Source organism: Podarcis gaigeae, assembly GCF_964106915.1.
Source record: "Podarcis gaigeae genome assembly, chromosome: 1".
In the NCBI taxonomy this organism is placed as follows: Eukaryota; Metazoa; Chordata; class Lepidosauria; order Squamata; family Lacertidae; genus Podarcis; species Podarcis gaigeae.
The window spans coordinates 42,879,098-42,898,546 of record NC_139678.1 but is presented as its reverse complement, the minus strand read 5'-3'; the positions used below and the strand labels follow the sequence as shown (position 1 = coordinate 42,898,546).

General features: G+C 41.9%; 1 protein-coding gene across 4 annotated transcripts in view; it reads left to right on the top strand.

The window, feature by feature from the left end:
- Positions 1-3,242: 3,242 nt before the first annotated feature.
- RMDN3 (regulator of microtubule dynamics 3) overlaps positions 3,243-19,449 on the top strand; it is a 40,146-nt gene continuing 23,939 nt past the window's right edge. For 2 of the 4 annotated variants that reach the window (XM_083744926.1, XM_083744923.1), the window contains exons 1-7: positions 3,243-3,341; positions 4,936-5,138; positions 5,912-6,107; positions 7,389-7,535; positions 11,376-11,640; positions 13,212-13,314; positions 14,491-14,551. In XM_083744926.1, coding sequence (XP_083601052.1) covers positions 3,310-3,341; positions 4,936-5,138; positions 5,912-6,107; positions 7,389-7,535; positions 11,376-11,640; positions 13,212-13,314; positions 14,491-14,551 — 1,007 coding nt within the window. In that variant the 5' untranslated portion in view covers positions 3,243-3,309. The other 2 variants (XM_083744924.1, XM_083744925.1) reach the window with 2 other exon arrangements.

The window sequence follows — 19,449 nt, the reverse complement described above, 5'->3', positions numbered from 1 at the left end:
ATAAGTAACATTTTGTACTAACCCAATTACTAAAAACAAATTAAATCCCGACAATGCTACTCTGGCTACAAGATGGGCTGGCTGACCCATTCAGGATTTCCTTATCTCTTATATGCATTATTTCTTTGGCTTAATCACTGTCGGGTTTTGTTTTGACCACAGAAGAGCATAACTGAAAAAGGATGGGGCTAATTTAATAACTATCACGTCTAAAAGAAGGGCAATATTTCAATAGTAGAAAAAGCTTAATTCCTGACATCTGTTATGAAAAGGGTCTCAGGTACAGAGCTGGAAGTCCTGAAAAGTAACTCCCAGTCTTAGTAGGGAATACTGTGCTAAGTCTGACTCAGGGCAGTTCCTTTTCCCATACCTGTCTTTCACAGTGGGCAGTTTCTATAAATTTTAGAGATGTCGGACTCAAGGCAGCCTGGGAGTCACACCTTCGCAACTATAAGCCTGGTCCCCAAGCCCAGATGTCTGGAAGCTGTTTGTTGTTACTTCTGACTTGAAGGATGAATATTACCATTATTTTATCACCTTCTGTTTAAAGCTGCAATCCTATCCACACTTATAAGTAGCTCTTATTGAATTTGGTTTAAGTGTGCATAGGAACTGGCCGAATTTGCCTTCTATGATAACACTGAGGGTGTTGATCACGAACATGGCAGTGCTTAATGGGTTTTTACCATTGTCTGACTCTGAATATTGTTGCCTGGTGGGTTTAGTTTAAAGAGAACATTTTGATATTACTTTCACAAAGGCTGATGTTCCAACACCAGCCAAGTCCCATAAACACAGTCCAAGCTATGATTTATAATACTGTCTAGATAGGATCTTTAATATCCGCAAAGACCTAACTTCAAACTCCCGCTGTCTTGAGCCTCTGTTATTCCTTCCTTGATAACAAACGGATAGTGAATAATAATTTGAAGGCTTGCAGCAACGTAGTTTCCTTTTTCCACTCACCCTTAGGGATTTGTCAGATGAAATCTATTCCATTTGCTTTCAACCCAAAGCTCTTACGTCAGCAATGCAACACAACAGGCCAAGAGCAGATTTCTAACAGTATTATATAGCTGGAACACTCACAGACTTCAGGGACTGCCTTATGTCCTGATCTGATATTATCTGTATGATGCAAAGCCAAATAATGTTTACAGGAAAAAATGGAAGTTTGGTGACTTGCAGGTGTAATCAACTTGCCTCATGGGATTTTTTTTGTTTTGGTTTGTTTTTGTCTTAAGTATTTTGTGTTCTCATTTTGTATTTTTAGGTTGTGAACTGCCCTGTAATCTTCAGGTGAAGGGCAGTATACAAATTTAATAAATAAAAAATAAAAATAATGCTGATGGGAGATCTGATAATCATTATAAGCAACCAGGAGCTGGTAGCCACTATGCTATATTAAGACTGGCAGAAAGACCTGACAAAAATGTTGTGCAGGGCTTGGCCTGGAATTATTTGGCCTAGGGCAGTGATGGCCAAACTTGGCCCTCCAGCTGTTTTGGAACTACAACTCACATCATCCCCAGCTAACAGGACCAGTGGTCGGGGTGATGAGAATTGTAGTCCCAAAACAGATGGAGGGCCAAGTTTGGCCATCACTGGCCTAGGGTGAACCCTAGATGTCCAATTAATAAAATGACATTTTCAGGCTTACATTGAATGGATAACTTTAAAATATGTGGTTATTTTGAGGCTGTTGTAAGTCCCAAGGGGGAAAGTTGCTGACACAGAAGCTGTAAGATTAGATGTGTGTGATTCAAATTTCCCAATGTGCAGATAGTCTTATTCATTTATTAAACCTGTATCATAACCTCCAGGGTGTATGGGGTTTTAGAGGGGTAGTACATCTGTGGGGGACATGCTTCTTCTGGGGTAGTCTGTCCACTTTGGGTCCCCACCCTGCACTCAGCTCTCACCTGTAGCTACTAGAAGCTGTCAGCATGCGACAGCAGCCATACCCCAGGAACAGCTACGGCTTTGACTGGCCAGCTAAACCAGGTGAGGGTGTAGCCGTTCAGTCTCAAACTCTTGGGGAGTTAGGGACTTTGCCTGTGTGCAAAGAAAGTCATATTGAACCGATGAGACCAATAGTAGGTCTAACAGCCAAGAAGGCGGTTTCTACACGTCCTGTAGAGGGAAGTGAGAGGCAGATCTGGCTCATCAACCCAGGAAGGTAGCCCATCTAGGAGACAGTAAACACTGATCCTAAACTTCCGTCTGTCAGTTTTCCCCTAAGGAGTTGAGAGCTGCATAGGCAGAGAGAACACCCTGCTGCTTCACTTCCAAAAAACTATACCCATATGGTCCAGCATCCTGTTTCCACACAGTACTCTCCTACTGTTGTCCCCCAACAATTGGCATATAGCAGCATACTGCCTCTCATCCTGGGAGAACATATCCACCATGACTCCCAGCCAGGGCCAGATTTAGGTTTGATGAGGCCCTAAGCTAATGACAGTAACGGGGCCCTTTATATGTCCAGCTGTCCTTTGTCTACAACAATTTTTTGCTGTTTTTTGTGTTGAATATATGCTATATGGTAATTTATGGACCGAATAGGTATCTAAAGCCATTTGCCACTGTTGCTGTATGTAGGTTTTATTTTACTTGTTTTTTTATCTTATATTTTGGAAATGTACACCCAGTTTTTTCCCTTTAATTTTTTTGGGGGGGCCCCAAGAGAGTGCGGTCCTAAGCAATAGCTTGTTTAGCTTACACGTAAATCCGGCACTGCTCCCAGCCATTGATGCTCCCAAACCAACCCCAAGCCCTTTCAGATTCTTTCACCGTTCGGAATTAGGACATCTCCCAATGCGGCAAGAGAACAGCCTGTTTTAATTGTACACACCACTAGCAGACGTCTAGGCAGGCTCCCGACCGCTCCTAATTCCACGCCCCGCCCCCATCTGGTGTTTTCCCCACCCGTGTTTCCCTATTGCTCAGGCATGGGCAAACTCGGCCCTCCAGATGTTTTTTGGCACTACAACTCCCATCATCCCTAGCTAACAGGACCAGTGGTCAGGGATGATGGGAATTGTAGTCTCCACTGTGGGAGGCAGTAATGCTCCTAGAAACACTTGTGCTCCGCTCCTGCTTGTAGGCTTCTCACGGGCGCCTGGTTGGCCACCGTGAGAACGGGACGCCTGCTTTGCCCGGCCGCTGGTCTGATCCGGCACGGCTTCTCTCTACGTTCTAGAGGCGTCCCGTTCTCTTCTCTTCTAGAGGCGTGGCCTTTCTCTCCGTCAATTCTCCGCGACACCTTTCCACCGGCGGAGGGATGAGTCGTGCCCCAACGTCATTTCTATGCGCCGGCGAAAGGACTGGCCTGCGGCGGGGTAAGGGGGAAACGCGGGGAACGAGGAGGGCGGCGGACGGTGGCCGCACGAGGACATATCAAGCGAGAAGCGCAGCGGTAATTTAAATAGCCGGAGAAGGAGTGCTTTGAAGTTTTCACTCAGCCTCCTCAAGCGGCTCGCGCGCCGCAACCGTCGCCTTGCGGCTTTCCTGACTCTTTGGGCGCGCGCGCGGCCTCCTTTTCGAGTAGGGAAAGGAGGCGAAAGAGGAGAAAGGGGCGCTTGCCTGTTGAAGCATTAGTTCCCGGGCACATAGAACTACGCACAGGCAGTGGGGGAGAGCGAGTCTACTGTCACTTTAACTTAAAGAGGGACGGTGTAAGTCCCATCCGTGCCTACTCTGGAGTAAACCCCACTGAGTTCAGTTGGCCTTACCCCATGTAAGTGAGTGCAGGATTGCACCCTCCATCTCTTGTCAGTGTAGCCCAAGAGATCCGCTGTGGCGCAACGCAATTCTCTGCGGTGCCACAAATCTCTCTCAAAGCGTTTTGCTGCAAACAGACCAATAATGTGGCTCTTCGGAATTTAGAACTCGGCTTCTCTGCGCGGCGGGAGATGCTGGGGCAACGCGCCTCCTGTCGCCGATGGGTGGGGGTCGGGGTGCGGGTGGGGAAGGGGCGTGTGCCTCAGTTCTGCGGCTCACCAATTCCCGCTATCTCTGAGCACACCCAGTGGGTGGCGACCCCTACATGCTCCTTCTTTCAGTAACGTTTGTGGTTTAAGAACCGCAGTGTCATCGTGGGGTCAGAGGCTTGGCCCAATTGTCAAATCGCCTGAGCTGGGTAGACAAGAGTTTAAAACCTGTTTGGTGGTTTTGGACCCCTAAGGCTCAGTATTTCTTGTCTTGAAACACATCATGTAGAGGGTGCTGACAAACCGTATTAAGGGGAAACTGGTATATTTACATGTAAGTGGGTTTAGATTTCTGTGTATTTGTGTATGTATTTATGCATGTATGTGAGAGAGGCAGCTAAATTGGGAGAGTGACCTGGGAAGATTATGTGGCTTCAGTTCTTTGAAATTGCTACTAATGCGGACGGTGACCTGCTTTGAAATGGGAGTGTTTTTGGCAAGGTTGCTAGGTTATCACTTGTGTCCTCCCTGTTACCTGTTGAGCTCCTGGATTGAACTGTATCCGGGTATTATCTGAGTCAAATGTGTATAGCTTCAACTACAGAACTTTATCATGTGGAATGAAATCTCACTGAATGACCTTTGGTATTTGATTATATTTCAGTGTAAAATTCTGTTTCTCCTAAGCATTATTTTGCCATTGAGGTCACCAAATCAGGATTTCCCTCCTATATAGATAGAACATCAGAGTATTTATTTTTACATATTCTGAGAAGTAAGTTGCTGTCTATCTCTTGTATCAAAGAACTGACGGTTATGTTGCTGCACCCTCTTTGTTTTTGTTTTATTTAAAAAATGCTTAGCTTGTAAATATTTTAGACTAATTTTATTTTGAAATATTGTTAAGCACATAACACTTATCATGTGTTATAATACAGCACTTTCTCCTTCATGTTGTGTCTATTTCATAAATACAAATTATGGCCTGCTTGAATTGTTTCAGATGCATCATGTCCAAAATGGTGGTCTTCCGTGTGGGACTTGGTGTGGTCCTGGGAGCAGCTGCAGGAATAGGTCTCTTCTACTACTTCTACAAACAAAAGAGAAAAAAGCCCCAGCAAAGATCCAAATCACCAAACGTACAGAGTCAACATAATGCTCTGGACCCTAAAGAAAACACACAAATTCCACAGCCTTATAATCAGGGTACAAAGATGGTTTCCATTTTTTAAATTATCTTTTGTACTTTTATTTTTTCTAAGACTAGAGTTACTCAGACTGGTAAGAGGTTGTGAGGTTAATTTATCACCATTAAACTTGGAATTCACATGCCTAGTATTACTCTTATTTGCTTAATTTCAGTGAAAGTATGCTCTGAGATGAATGGGTAGATTAGTTGAGAATTCTGTTTGTATCTGATAAGTTATAATTACTTTAAAAATAAAGACACAACTCTGCTGAACTTGCCAAATGGGAATATATTAAAAGATTCAATTTTTCTGTAAATTAACAAATTACAATTAGACGTTAAGTTGTAAATGCTTAATGTGTACAAGTTTGCATATGTGTACAAGTTTGCATATGCACAAGTCTCTTTCTGCAGACTGGAAAAGCAGTTATATTAGTGTAGGTTATATACCCTTGTACTATTTATCTGCAAAATGTTGATGGCTAGCATGTTTGCATCGCTGTATCAATGATATGTGCAATGCTATGGGAATTGACTGCATTTTTTCCCAGAGCAGGTTTTTATCTCTGTTTCCTGGGAAGTCTCTGGGTTCTCCATTCTGGGAGAAGCTTCCTTCTACCAAGTCAGACTTTTGATCCATCTAGCTTAGTATTGTCCACCTGACTAGCTGTGGCTTTCGCCAGGGTTACTGACAGGGGACATTCTCCTTCAAACCTGGAGATGCCAGGGATTGAACCGGAAGTTTCTCCATGCCTAGTTGTGTTGTAGCTGCTTCATTTTCTTTCTCTAGTTCCACGGATGAGACAAGCACCAGTGGAAGGTGGTGACAGCATCCCATATACAGCTCATCTAACACAAGAAGAACAGGCTGAAGTGCTGAACCGTCTGGACTTTGTGCTCAAAAGCCTTATAGAACTGCGACATGAAGTGGAAGAGTTGCGGAATAGCCTGCGGGGTTTAGCAGGAGAGATCGTTGGAGAAGTCAAGTTAGTATAAAGCTATTTCCTTCAGATTCCAGGTTGCTGAAAATTACATGAACCATGTTTTGGGTGAAATTATTATTGTGCTTTCCTTTTTTTAAACTGTCACTGCTATTTGTAAAACTCTTCCAGAGTAATTTCACTGATATTCAGCAAAAAGCTATGGATATGCTAGAGGCACATGCCCTTACAAGGATATTTAATTTCAACATGTTCCTCTCTTTTTTTTCTTCAGCTATCTACAAAGCATCAACCTTTATCAAACTAATCAGTATTTAAAATTTGAACCATTTGATTTTGTATCTGTTGTCAAATGTCATTTGTAACAGGTTGTCAGCCCCAAAAATTGATACTGGAGCAGAACACTGGTATAAAGCAGTTTATCAAGCAGTTCAGAATTGAATCCAAAACTAAGAAATGTGTTGATGTTTGTATTGTGGGAAGAGTAACTTCTGGAATAACTCCACTGGAAGGTTTTGGATGAAGCCTTTTGAATGATTCATGTTAATATTGACAGCTGTAGAAAAGCAGCATCAATGAAAGAACATCTGACCTAGGCTGCAGTCCTATACACACCTTGGGGGAAATTTCATTGAACTTGATGGGACCTTTTCCTGACACATGCATAGGATTGCACTGCTATGCTTCTTAGCCAGTGTGGTGCAGTGGTTAAGAGCGGTAGTCTTGTAATCTGGGGAACTGGGTTCGAGTCTCTGCTCCTCCACATGCAGCTGCTGGGTGACCTTGGGCCAGTCACACTTCTCCGAAGTCTCTCAGCCCCACTCACCTCACAGAGTGTTTGTTGTGGGGGAGGAAGGGAAAGGAGAATGTTAGCCGCTTTGAGACTCCTGAAGGGGAGTGAAAGGCGGGATATCAAATCCAAACTCTTCTTCTTCTTCTCTTCTTAGTGGATGACCATTTATTTTTTCCTGGAAGTTCTTCTTAGTATAGTATAGTTGGCTAGATGATTTCCCCCTAACATATATCCCAGACTCTGTAGACTTCACACCCCTATCTAATCTATAAAGTTGAATGCACTTTTGTCAGTTTCCCTTCTTAGTTATAATTGGTGATATAGCTAAATTATTGTGTAAACATTTGTACATGTCTGTTATACTCTTATATTCTATGACACAATAGTTGAATAAGGTCTGATTTTGTAGGACTAATCTGAATTATACTGAGCAGACTAGAATAATTAGAGCAGGAAAATGGAAACAAACAATTAATGGGAAACAAACAATTAAACAGCCTAAGTGTCTCTTGTGTTAATATCTCCCCTTGCAGAACTCAACTAGAAGAAAGCCAGAAGGTTATTCGGCGGAGGCGTACTGTATATCCCAGAGAAAGGAGTGATTCCACAGGTTCAAGCTCTATATATTTCACAGCCAGCTCTGGAGCTGCCTACACTACTGATGGTGAAAGTGAGGGAGGGTAAGTGAGTTCAAAGCAAAAATTAGTTTAAAGGGATTAACTTGTGGCAGCAGGTGGTTCTATAATAGAACTGACTAGTAAAATATCTATTCTGCGTTTAGTATTAAGCCTCATCAGGGAAAGTTCAAGAAGTAAAATGTTGTTAAATTTCTATGTAATTTTTTCTTTAGAGAGCCTTGTTGTTCGCTTAGGGCAGCTTTCAAGGTGACAAACAATTTGGAAGGGCTTGTTTCATGCCTAGTTGTGAAATTTGGCATTTCTGAACTATATGGAAAGAGTTTGGAGCTAGACCTCAGTTCAATCCTGGAGTAAACAACTCTGGGGTAAATAATTGTAAAAAAAGCTCAACAACTTCAATCCTAAAAAATCCTTTAAAAAGCTCAACAACTTCGGTCGGCCCTCGCACATGTTCACTTCATCAAATCTGGCCCTCTTTGAAAAAGGTTTGGGCACCCCTGAGATAGTCAGATCAACTGTAGCAATTTCTACAATAGCCCTACAGGGGAATCACTGCTTACATGAGGGTTTCATTCCTGGCTGCCAGACATGTAAATGTGACATGCCCAGGTCCATTCCACTCCACCCCATTCCGCCTCACCCTCTTTGGGTGCCAAAAACAGTGCGCCTGTCAGTAACCACACATTTACTGATCTCGCACGAGTGTGGAGGTGCCTGTATTTTATAAGATTTCCCTTACGTTCCTTTTTAACTACCTTGTTATAAGGATTTTGAAAAAGAGAGAGCTAGAATGACCTTCACTTTCTAAAAATTATTTATTAATTAAAAAATTATATCCCGCTTTTCATCATCAGAACATAAAACAAACTCTAAAAGAGTTCAAAGGGATCTGAAAGTCAATACAAGCAGTTCTTATCTAACTTTGTGTAGGAGGGATGCCCGTTAAATGAGAATCCTCAACTGTTTTGGAAGGAAGGTTCAGAAATAATGCCATATTTGTTCGTGTGGCTTAAACCAATTTCATGACCTTGCATAGATTTCTAGAATGTGTTGTACTTGGGAAAGAATTTGGGGAGAGATGTGGAGAAGTCTGTAATTTATCTGCTGAGTCTGTAATTTATCTGCTGAGTGGACAATATAAACAAACAACTATGAAGCTTGTACACTTTCTATCTGCTGTTGTCTTATTAGGGAGATTCAGAATATTAAATTTGTTTTGTGCTTTTATTATTTAGGTGTTGTTATAATTTTCTTCACATGGCATTTCAAACAAGATTTGTTCCAAGACAAAAAGTTTTCTGAGGAGCATGTTGTAAAAAGGAGTTGTGATCTGCTAGGAACATTTGGCATTTTGAGTTTATGCGATATATAGTTTAGTTTGGGTCCAAAATAAAGTTCTACTGATTTTACCTTGTGTAAATTTAAACTTCAGTTTTATAATAGTTGGATGACTAGATACAAATTAACAGATCTAATCATATTGATAAATGAAAACCACAACCATTTCTTTCCCTGTGGCTTGTATTTGATTTGGGATATTAATCCTTTGGTAGTGGCGATTGTGGAGAAATAACTCTTGCTAAGCTAATAAACTGCTGAATGGTCTTAGCCTGAGAGCATTTATTTATCTGCTGTATTTATATCTCGCCTTTCCCCCAAGGAACTCCAGTGTGGTACATGGTTCTCTCATCCCCACCCACCCTATTTTTTGTCCTCAGAATGACTCTGTGAGGTTGGTTAGATTGAGAGAGAGTCACCCAGGGATTGCCATCTTTTATTTCTTTATGGACAATATTACTATGCTTCCTCATAACCAAAGTTATGGATGACATACCTAAACATCATTAAAATACAATAAAAGCAATATAAATAAAATCACAATAAAACACATCACACTTCAGAGGAGTGTGGCGAATGCAGGCCTTAAAACATTTAACAAACCAGAGCCTCAAAATCCTTTAAAGCCCTAAAAAGGTCCCCTAAAAAGCATTGGAGAATAAAGTCTTTTCCTGATGCCAAAAGGAATACAAAGTACAAATAGTTGGTGGCAGGTGAGCCGCTGTGGAGAGGGAATTCCACAACTGGAGTACTATCACTGAGGCAGCACACTCTGTAGCCACAAAACAGAGTACAGTGGTACCTCGGGTTACATACGCTTCAGGTTACATACGCTTCAGGTTACACACTCCGCTAACCCAGAAATAGTGCTTCAGGATAAGAACAGAAATCGGGCTCCGGCAGTGCGGCGGCAGCAGGAGGCCCCATTAGCTAATGTGGTGCTTCAGGTTAAGAACAGTTTCAGGTTAAGAACAGACCTCCAGAACGAATTAAGTACTTAACCCAAGGTACCACTGTACTTGGTGCTGGCACTCTGAGAAGGGCCGTTGGTGACCCCATGACTGAGTGGAATTTGAACCTGAGTTGGTAGTCCTAGTCAAACATGCTAACCACTGTACTCTGGACCCATACAATTGCACACGGAGTTTGGTCCTTTGAAAAAGGAGGTAAAACACACACATCCTGCATATACTCCAGAGCTTTTGACTGAGTGACTTTGCACACACATACTTATCTCTAAGTGATTGCAACATCAAGTTACATGATTATGTGAAATAGAAGGTACAAGCAGGGTTTTCATACAGCTTGATACCACTTCGGATACTTCCTGTATTTTAAGTGGCAATTTAAAATCATACAAAGGTTCTCGTCTGAGTACTGCAAATAATTGAATGTTTGGCGTGACATATTATGTCCTACATCAGAGGTAGCACTCCCAAAATGTATTGGGAAACTGTGTAAGGAAAGTAAATAAAAATGTAGTGGGTAACTCAGCTGCAGGAGTGGGAATAATTCTTAGAAGTGCACTGAAGAACGCGTGGAGGGATGATGTAGGAAGATGTAGAAATAAGGTAACACTTACCAACCAAAGCACAGTATGTTGGCATCACTGCCATGACTTATTGATAGAAGATTGTCAAGTAATCTGTAGGATGTAGATTCACAGTTCTTGACAGTGTTGTGAAATATATTGCAAGATCAGCATGGTTTTTGGTTGTATAGTTCTACTTTTATTCTAGTTTACTGCTTATTAAAAATTCCTGAAAATATTATTTTTAGAAAATGTAGTATTTTTCCAATGGAGCTGGGACACATAGTGCATCGTATCTAAGTTTTAGTAGACCTGTTGAAATAATGGCCCTACATTAATCCTATCTATTAATTTCAATGGGTCTGCTCTGAGTAGGACTAGCATTGGTTACAACCCACTCAGTTGGGAATTAGACTGATGACCCATGCATGTGTGCTGTGGTTTGTTGGTCAGGAAATTTGGCTTTGTTTTCCAGTTCCAGACTTTGAGGCCATTAGCCCATTCTGTTGTATTGTATTGTATTGTATGTTGAATCTGCTGCTGATACTAAAAGCTGTTGCATAGCAGGAAGTTTAGGATTCCCCCCCCCCCCCATATTAGCATTCTGTTCATAGAGTTGGATCCAAATTTCCCTGAATAGAAGGGCTCCTTCGGTCCACTTCTGATCCAGAAGAGGTATCTCATTAGTGGGAGGGCAGAAGAGGATATTTGTTTTTACCCCTGTCAACACTGTTCTAGAAAGTCTCCCTGTCCTCTTGAGCAGATCTTTGAAGGTTGGGAGGGGTTGCAGAAGGAAAAACAAACCAGCAAAAGTTAGCCTCTTCCCTCTTTTCTACTAGTGGAAGTGTGATGAACGGAACTCCCTTAGGGAGAAGCTTCTGCCACTAACAAAGTTCAGGCACAAACTTCTATTTCTTAGGATGTGAAATCTATTGACTTTAAAAGCTTTGATTGTGAAATTTAGGTTATGTCATGTTAATGTAATGACAGATTTTCTGCAATTTGTCTTAAAGCTATACTACAGCCAACGCAGAGTCTGATTATGACCGCGAGTCTGATAAAGAGAGTGAGGAAGGAGAAGATGAAAGAAGTTGTGAGACTGTGAGAACGGCAAGGAGGGATTCCTTAGACCTTGTCAATGAGGATGAAACACTGACTTTGGACCCTGCTACAGATGAAGCACTTGGTCAGTTGCTCCAGCAAGCAGATCGCTTGCACTGTGGGAGCGAACAGGAGAAGAGAGAAGGATTCCAACAGCTGCTTAACAATAAACTAGTGGTAAAGTTCACTCTAGCAATTTCCCAGAAAAACTGAGCTGAGCTAACCAGCAGGGAGAGCAGAACAGGATGTTGTGCAAGGTCTTGTCTATACCACAATCCTAAATGAGACCAGGCATCTAAAATGCAGCATTGCTTATGCTGCCATTAGAAAATTAAAACCCTCAAAGCCTGTGGGACTTGGCCTCTTCTTAAAAGTATTAAATTATGTTTTGTTTATTGCGTATTGAAACATACAGTAACTCAATCCCCTAATGTGTTTAAAAGTGGAACTGCAGCATCTCTGAAGTTGATAGCAAAGCTCTCCTCAGACTTATTACAGTGATGATTTAGGCAGAATTGTTTCATGAAATGTAGATACAAACTTGCTTTATATATACATGTCAACAAGTCAGATGGTCAGCTGTTTGCAACATGTTTGGGAATCAAATCAAGCTTACCAGTACCCAAACTTTTCCCATCTTCATTTGCAGTCATTTTTCAGTCTGTTCTTCTAATGTGTCTCTTACATCTTTGGTGTTGCTAATGCTATCTCAAGTCTTCTACTCCCGCTCCAAGGCTGCCCTACCCAACTGCTGCAACCTACTTGCTATGCTTGAAGTTGGATCTGCAGTATTATCTAAGAACTGTTTGTTCTGCCTTAATACTCACCCAGTTATTGAGAAATCACCTCATTTTTTCTCCCTTTCCCAGCCCCATGGTAAAATTATGTTAATGAGCCTGCAACTTATAGTCTTGTCAGTAGTTATATATCTGCTTTATATATCATTGTACCAAATTAATTGGCTCTGTAGTGACCAACTTGATTTTATGAAGTCTCACACAGGTCTCTAGTTCCCAGTTCTGTCCCCACAAGGGGGAGTATTGTCCAATTCAGCCATGCATGATGTGCACATGGCTGGTGTATTCCATCTAGTGGTCATGGCTGTGGTACATATGCTATATGCTGCTTAAGCTTGGCATCTTTGTCTGCTTGCAAAGTAAGCCCAGTGTGACACCAGCAGAGGAACATTTTATTTGCAGGAGCAGGGACATGTTCTAGGAATTTTCTATTTGGCATAAGCGTTTGACTGACTGACCTGAATCCTATAGTTACTTTATTAAAATCTCAAGAATGAGAAGCATATTACACTTTACTAATTCAAGCAAGTGAAGAGATTTAAATGAATTATTGAGTTGGTTTTGCTCGTCTAGAGCATTATTCCACTGCTTGTCAAATTGTTCACAAGCTATGTTTGAAACAAAACAAAACACCTGCAGTATGTTATACTTGGAAATCCCCTTTTCTTTTAAGCAAACAGGTGAACTAATAAATAAAAAAAATGTCCAGTAGCACCTTAGAGATCAACTAAGTATGTTCTGGGTATAAGCTTTCGTGTGCATGCACACTTCTTCAGATACCAGGTTGCATTCCCACAAAAGCTTATACCCAGAACATACTTAGTTGGTCTCTAAGGTGCTACTGGACAATTTTTTTATTTATTTTGACTGTGTCAGACCAACATGGCTACCTACCTGAATCTAGAATCAGGTGAACTAATAAATGTGAACTAACATTTGTTTTTTCTACAGTATGGTGACAAGCAGGATTTCCTTTGGCGCCTGGCCCGAGGTTATAGTGATATGTATGAAATCACGGAGGATGCAGATGAGAAATTATCTTATGCATCTGATGGTAAGAAGGCACTTTGAGATAAGGGTGGGTGCATTTCACCAGTGAGTTGTATTGGGCATTTATTTACCTGCCTGCCTTGGAAAAATGTGGGTTTCACACACACGTTTGTTTGTTCCATTTATATCTCACCTTTCCTCCCAGAAGCCCAAGGTGGTATACATTGATTCTCTGCCTCTCCCCATTTTGTCCTCATAATAACCCTATGAGGTAGGTTACCAGTGAGTTTCATGGCAGAGCAAGGATTTGAATCCTGATCTCCCAGGTCTTAGTGCAACCACTGCACTACACTCGCTCTCAATTTAAAATTACAGCCCCCCTCCCCAGTGGATTATTCTTACTCCTTAAATGAAATCATGTGTTAAAGAATCTTGTAAACAGAATTGTACTCGGAGAACTGCTTGGCAGGTGCTGCAATTGCATTTGCTGGTTTTATCATGCAATGCAAAACTTTCATAGCATGGTACAATAAGTCTGAATAGCTGCATCTATATTGGAAGCTTTCGCCAGCCCACACTTTTGATTCACATCACTGCTACAAACTGCTTTACTCCTCCTCAAATTCCTGAGCTTATATTTGTCTCAGAATTGTCACTTTCCTTTACCACCTCTGTTGCTGCCTCCTTGTCAGACAGCAACCACCTACTTCTCTTTCTGATAGGGCAAAAGTAGGCTGTTTGTGATGCTGGAACTCTAAGGCTGCAGTTCTACAGCCTGCACCCTGAGAACACATTGTTATGGGAGTTGGGAAGCTGGCAGATTCAAAGCTATAGTTTCCCATCTGAATATGGTACTTCATATGTAACATGTCTCTCTTAAAAGTGTAGTTAAATTCTAGCTTGTTCCTGCCTTGTCTCTCCCTTTGTGACAGCTCCACAAATATTAGGGGTGAAGCTTGATCTCAGGCAGCAACCTTAATCTGGTTTTCTGGGTTGGGAGGCATGTGAGTCAAAAACCTATGGGTTCTATTTCCAAGAGTGTCAGACGGTGAGGTGCAGCTCTTCAGCTGTCATAATGTGTCATCCTTGTATTAGGCTGCTGTTTTCTGAAGAACATCTGCTTACTGAATGTGTGAAACTTCTTTGTACACTGTTAATCTCCAGTTTCAAAGTATTTGAAGGGTTAAGTGTTTAAAATGTGTCACACAAATAAGTTTATTTTTGTTGGTTTTCGTTGCAGGAAGGGATGAGGCAGAAACAGCTTTGCAGATGGGAGATCAAAGTGCTGAGTGTCACCAGTGGTATGTAATTACTTCCTTTGTGAAGAAAAGGCAAAAAGAGGAGAATTGTTTTATATATTGGCCTTCTATATGTTGTCACTTTAGACATAAACTCTTCAGAAGTATAGTCCACATACAGAGCTGCTGTCTTCTTAAATGTTCAGATTTGATTTATCCTTCTTCCACAAATACTTATTCATTTGGCAGACGAGTTTGAGTTTATGGACAGAGCTGTTTACAATTAATCAAAATATGTTTTCCCCATTTGCTCTTGTCAGCTAATGACAAACTGGCTCAGAACAATTCTCCCAGAGGATTTTTTTTTTTTTTTTTTTGGCTGTTAGAATAATAAGTATGTTTTGACTCCGAGAATATGATTCGTATCAGTGTCTTATGAGCCCTCATCTGGTAATTTACTGCTTTTCCCCAGAGTTGTAAAAAAAATGGAGTGTAGGCATATATCTTGGACAGTTCTGTTGCTTCGAGAAAATAAATTACTCCTCTTTTGCCGGCTCCTAATCTCTTTCTTCTGCAAGTCTGCAGTTCAGCTGCAATACAGCTGTGATTTTAAAATCCCAAGAACAGCACTACTTACTGTAAAATTATGATACAGATACCACCTAGTGCTGCTAATAAGCCATTGTTACAGGTAAAATAGCAATGCCTTCAGAGGAGTCCCATAAATGTAAATATTTTTTCTGTTAAGTGCAGTAGTAGCCATCGGGGTGGTGTAGGTGAGGCAGCGTTGCTCACCTGGCATCCCAATGCTTGCATCTCTGCTGGTTACTGAAAGAGGGAGGGACATGACAACAGGGAGTTCAACATGGGTACCCAGTTAGGAGTATTGGATTGCCTCTGCCTCTGTGGCTCCACCACACTCTCCACTGCTTTGTCCCTCTCGGTAATTGGCAGTGATGTGGGGGGTTGGGAAGCCAGATGAGCAACACCACGCTCATCTGCTGCTTAAGTGTCATGGGCTTAAGTGCCAGGTGGGCTGCTTATAAAGCATCGTTCATGTTGAACCTTTTATATACTGTGCCTGTAAAACTCACATATAATGTTTAACCTACTAGAAAACTGAGGTGGTAAATAAGGTGAGCTTAATACTATGGTTATCAACCCCTTATACTTTGGCGATTTGAGAGTGTGAAGTATGAAGAACTACTATAGCTTTCATGTGTGCCCAGTGCTTTTTGTCTTAAAAAAAATGTATAGGGGTACTCTCATTTTCCTACTCATATTGAAACAATGCCCCTCAATGAGGCCAAACTTAGATTCACAAAATGTTTAGAGATATGCATACCCCTGCGTCTCCCCAGAAAAAAAGCATTCCGTCTTTCTGCTGAGTGGTGTATTATTTAACTTTTCAAAAGGCAAAAACAGAATTAAGTGTTTGAAGACCCGCTGCTATCAGCTAGCCTTTCAAGGGTGCTAAAACAAAAATACTTAATTCTTGCACACAGTGGTCTAAATTTGGTGTCTCATGGGAATGTGAGAAGGGCTTCATTGCATTATCCTTTCTACCAAGCAGTAAAAGGGAGCCTCTTGTTGGAACTCCCATCTGCTGCTAGAGGGAAGAGACTAAAGTTCTGTATCTGCCAGCAGTAAGAGGTGAGCTTCAGAGTCATAGGTATTGTTTCTGGAAATACAATGTTTTGCTGGTGCGATGTAATACATGAGAAAACATGGGTGGCTGACCCAGCCTTGTTTTTAACAGGATGTCCCAAGCCTATCCCTTGACTTCCAAAACTAGTTGTAACATTTAATCGTGTGGTAGAGGGAGTAAAATAAGCACCCCTGTCAAAAACTAGGGCAACTCCGTGCGCTGTAAAGCGTGCGGTCTAATGTGCTCCGGCACCAATATGTGAATTCCCGAAGGCCTAGCAAAATAAAAACAACTGAAAATCCCCCATTGCTCCAGCATGTCTGTGGCCTCTGCATTCCTTAAAAACATACTCTGTGAATTAAGGATCAGGAGGAGGAGCTGCTTGTTTGCTTTGGCATTTGTTTGCATTTGCTGTTGAAAGAAATGTTGGAAGTGCAACAAGAGCAGGAGGGGATTTCAGAGTGGTCTCTGGAGAGGAAACAGTGCAGGTGCAGCATTATCAGTCCTTTATGCAGTTAGAGTAGTTCTGAAAATATTTACAGACATCCTAAGAAGTCAAAGTTTGTTATTTGCCTTTCGAGACTGAACATAGAGAGTCAATTACAAGATGTGTGAGGCTGGCCTCCAGACCTAAATGGAATTCTGGCACATGAGTTGTCTCTATTTTTTAAAGGGGTGTACAGAAAAACTGCAACTCTGAAATGTTCCTGAGGTTGTTGGGTTTTTATGAACAAACTGTGTTCACCAAACATGGGTTTTTGAAGCTTAATATGCCCATTCTTCTTGATGTGAATTCTATATACTTTTTTTTGGGATAACCCAAAAGGTCCATAAAACTTGCTAAGATAAGTTGCCATATTTAGATTTAGAGCTACATAATTTGGAGTTGTTCCAGGTTGTCTCTATTAACAAAAGTTCATTGGTAGGTAGATGCTGACTTTCTCCACTTACCAGTCCAGTGGTCGGACCCCCAAGTTACGTACTGCTCTGGATACATGTGCAGAAGCGGCGTCTCCAGTTGTGGACATTTCAGGTGAAATACGGACCCTCGGAATGAATTTAATTCGTATCCGGAGGGTCCACTGTACAGTGATTTGGTGGGTGACATGTAACAAGTACTTTCATGGGGTACACCCAGGTTTGTGGCTGTTGCTGAGGAAGCAGGTGTTCAAAAGCATCCTGAAAGTGGCTTGGCCTTTAGATGGCTATTAGGAAGAGGGAGATTTGCAGAGTAGCCACTGAAACTCTCTAAAGCTGTTGGTCACAATGGAACATAGGGGAGAAAAGGAACAATACCTAAGGAATTTCTTTGCATCAAGTGGAGCCTGTGCTCCTTCATAGGTTGTTGGACTCCAGTGCCCATCAGTCCCAGGCAGCATGGTCATTGGTCAGGAATGCTGAGAGCTGTAGTCTAACATTATTTGGAGAGTCACAGCTCCTTCCCCATCCATCATCTAGGCTGCTTTTGATTCTGGTAACAGTAGATGCTTTACTAAGCAGCAGTGCTTAAACAGTTGAATTCTATGAATTACCTTACCCAGGTTTCATAATGCGTTTGTTGTTTTTTTTATTGGTGGAAGCTGTCTCCTTCACTCAGTGCTGCTATTTTATAATACAAACCGTGCTGCCCAATAAAACAACCAGTTGGTAAACTTCTAGGAATTTTTTTTTTTAAATGAGTCACAGCAACCTCTAGTCCAGATGTCAAATCAGTCACTGAAATTTATTACATCTATTTCCCTTTTTGTTCACTGTTTTGAAAATGTGGTTATTCAGAAGGGAAAATAGGGCCATATCCATATCAGCAGCTGTATTGCTCTGGTTTCTGACTCTGGATAGTAATCAATTTTAGCAGATCTTTAGTATGGTCTGTGAATGACTGATCTTCCTGTGCAATAAATCTCTTAGTCTTGAAGGTGTCACAAGACTCCTTTTTTGGAGGAGGGGGAAGAACTAGCTGGCTGAATGAATTCAAACTTTGTAAATTTTCATTAAGTGAAACTTATCCTGACGTTTCTCTTTGTATAGACAAGATTTTCGAGGAAAGTGTTTTCCTTGTATCCAGCAGATTTCCCTTCAGGAAACAGTTCATTTAAAAGTCAGCTTGAATTATTTCCTTCACTGATTAACCTTGTGGCAGGAATGAAATAGCAAGCCTGTTTTTTATAGCTAATGGGAAAGCTGGTGTGCAATAAAAGATACAGTTGGGAGGAGGGGAAATGCAGTATTTTTTTCTTGCTTCAAAATTTAAACCATTAGTATTTTGTGGAGTATTGCTCTATGTTAGAGCAGTTAAATACAGGAATACAAAAAAAACTTCAGTAAAGGTTGGTGTTATGTACTGAATTGAATAGGATCCAAACTGCAGCAGTCTGATTGGTTCTAGAACAATAGGATCCAAAAGGCAGCAGTCAGATTGGTCCTAGAACAATAGGATTCAGAATGCAGCAGTCTGATTGGTCCTAGAACAATGCAGCAATATGATTGGTTGGCAGGAACCATCCAATCATGCTCCAGATAGAAGTGAATCCACAACCTGATTGGCTTACAGTAGAATTCCAGAATTAGCCAATCATGTGCAGCCCATTGTGTAAATAATGTATATAAAGCAGATACTTTGAGGGGACTTGCATTCATTCCTCCTCACCACTATGAGCTGAATAAAGAGCATGAAATCACTTTGCGACTCTGAGTATATTTCACTGGCGATGAAGGTGGGATCCCGCTGAGCTGACTGCCACTCACAGCACCGCAGCACCGCCACCTGCCGCACCGCTGCCTCGCACCGTGTATCCAGGCTTCAGCTCCGGGACACAAGGAACTCAGAATGGCAACCGACAGCAGCTTCTCGCCGTTCAACCCAGCATCTGGAGACTGGGAAGCATACGCCTCCCGTTTCACCTTCCTCCTAGAAGCCAAAGGGATCACCGATGAAGAAGACGCCAAGAAGAGGGCAATATTCTTCAGCGTCTGCGGAGAGGAGACATTTGAAATCGCTCGGGCTCTCCTTGCACCTGAAGACGTCGCTACTGTTCCATACAAAACAATAATGGAACAGCTGAAGGGGCACTTTTCGCCACAGCCCTCAGTGGTGGCTCGTCGAAATGCCTTCTACGCAAAGCGGCAAGCCCCTGGGGAAACCATAACTGGGTTTGTGACCTCTCTCCGCCAAGCTGCCCGGTTCTGCAACTTCTCAGAGCTGGAGAACATGCTTCGTGACCGCCTCGTCGGTGGCCTGAAGGATGAGAAGCTGCAACGACGCCTCTACGCTAAAAAGAACCTAACGTTCCAGGTCGCTCTGGAGGAGGCCCTG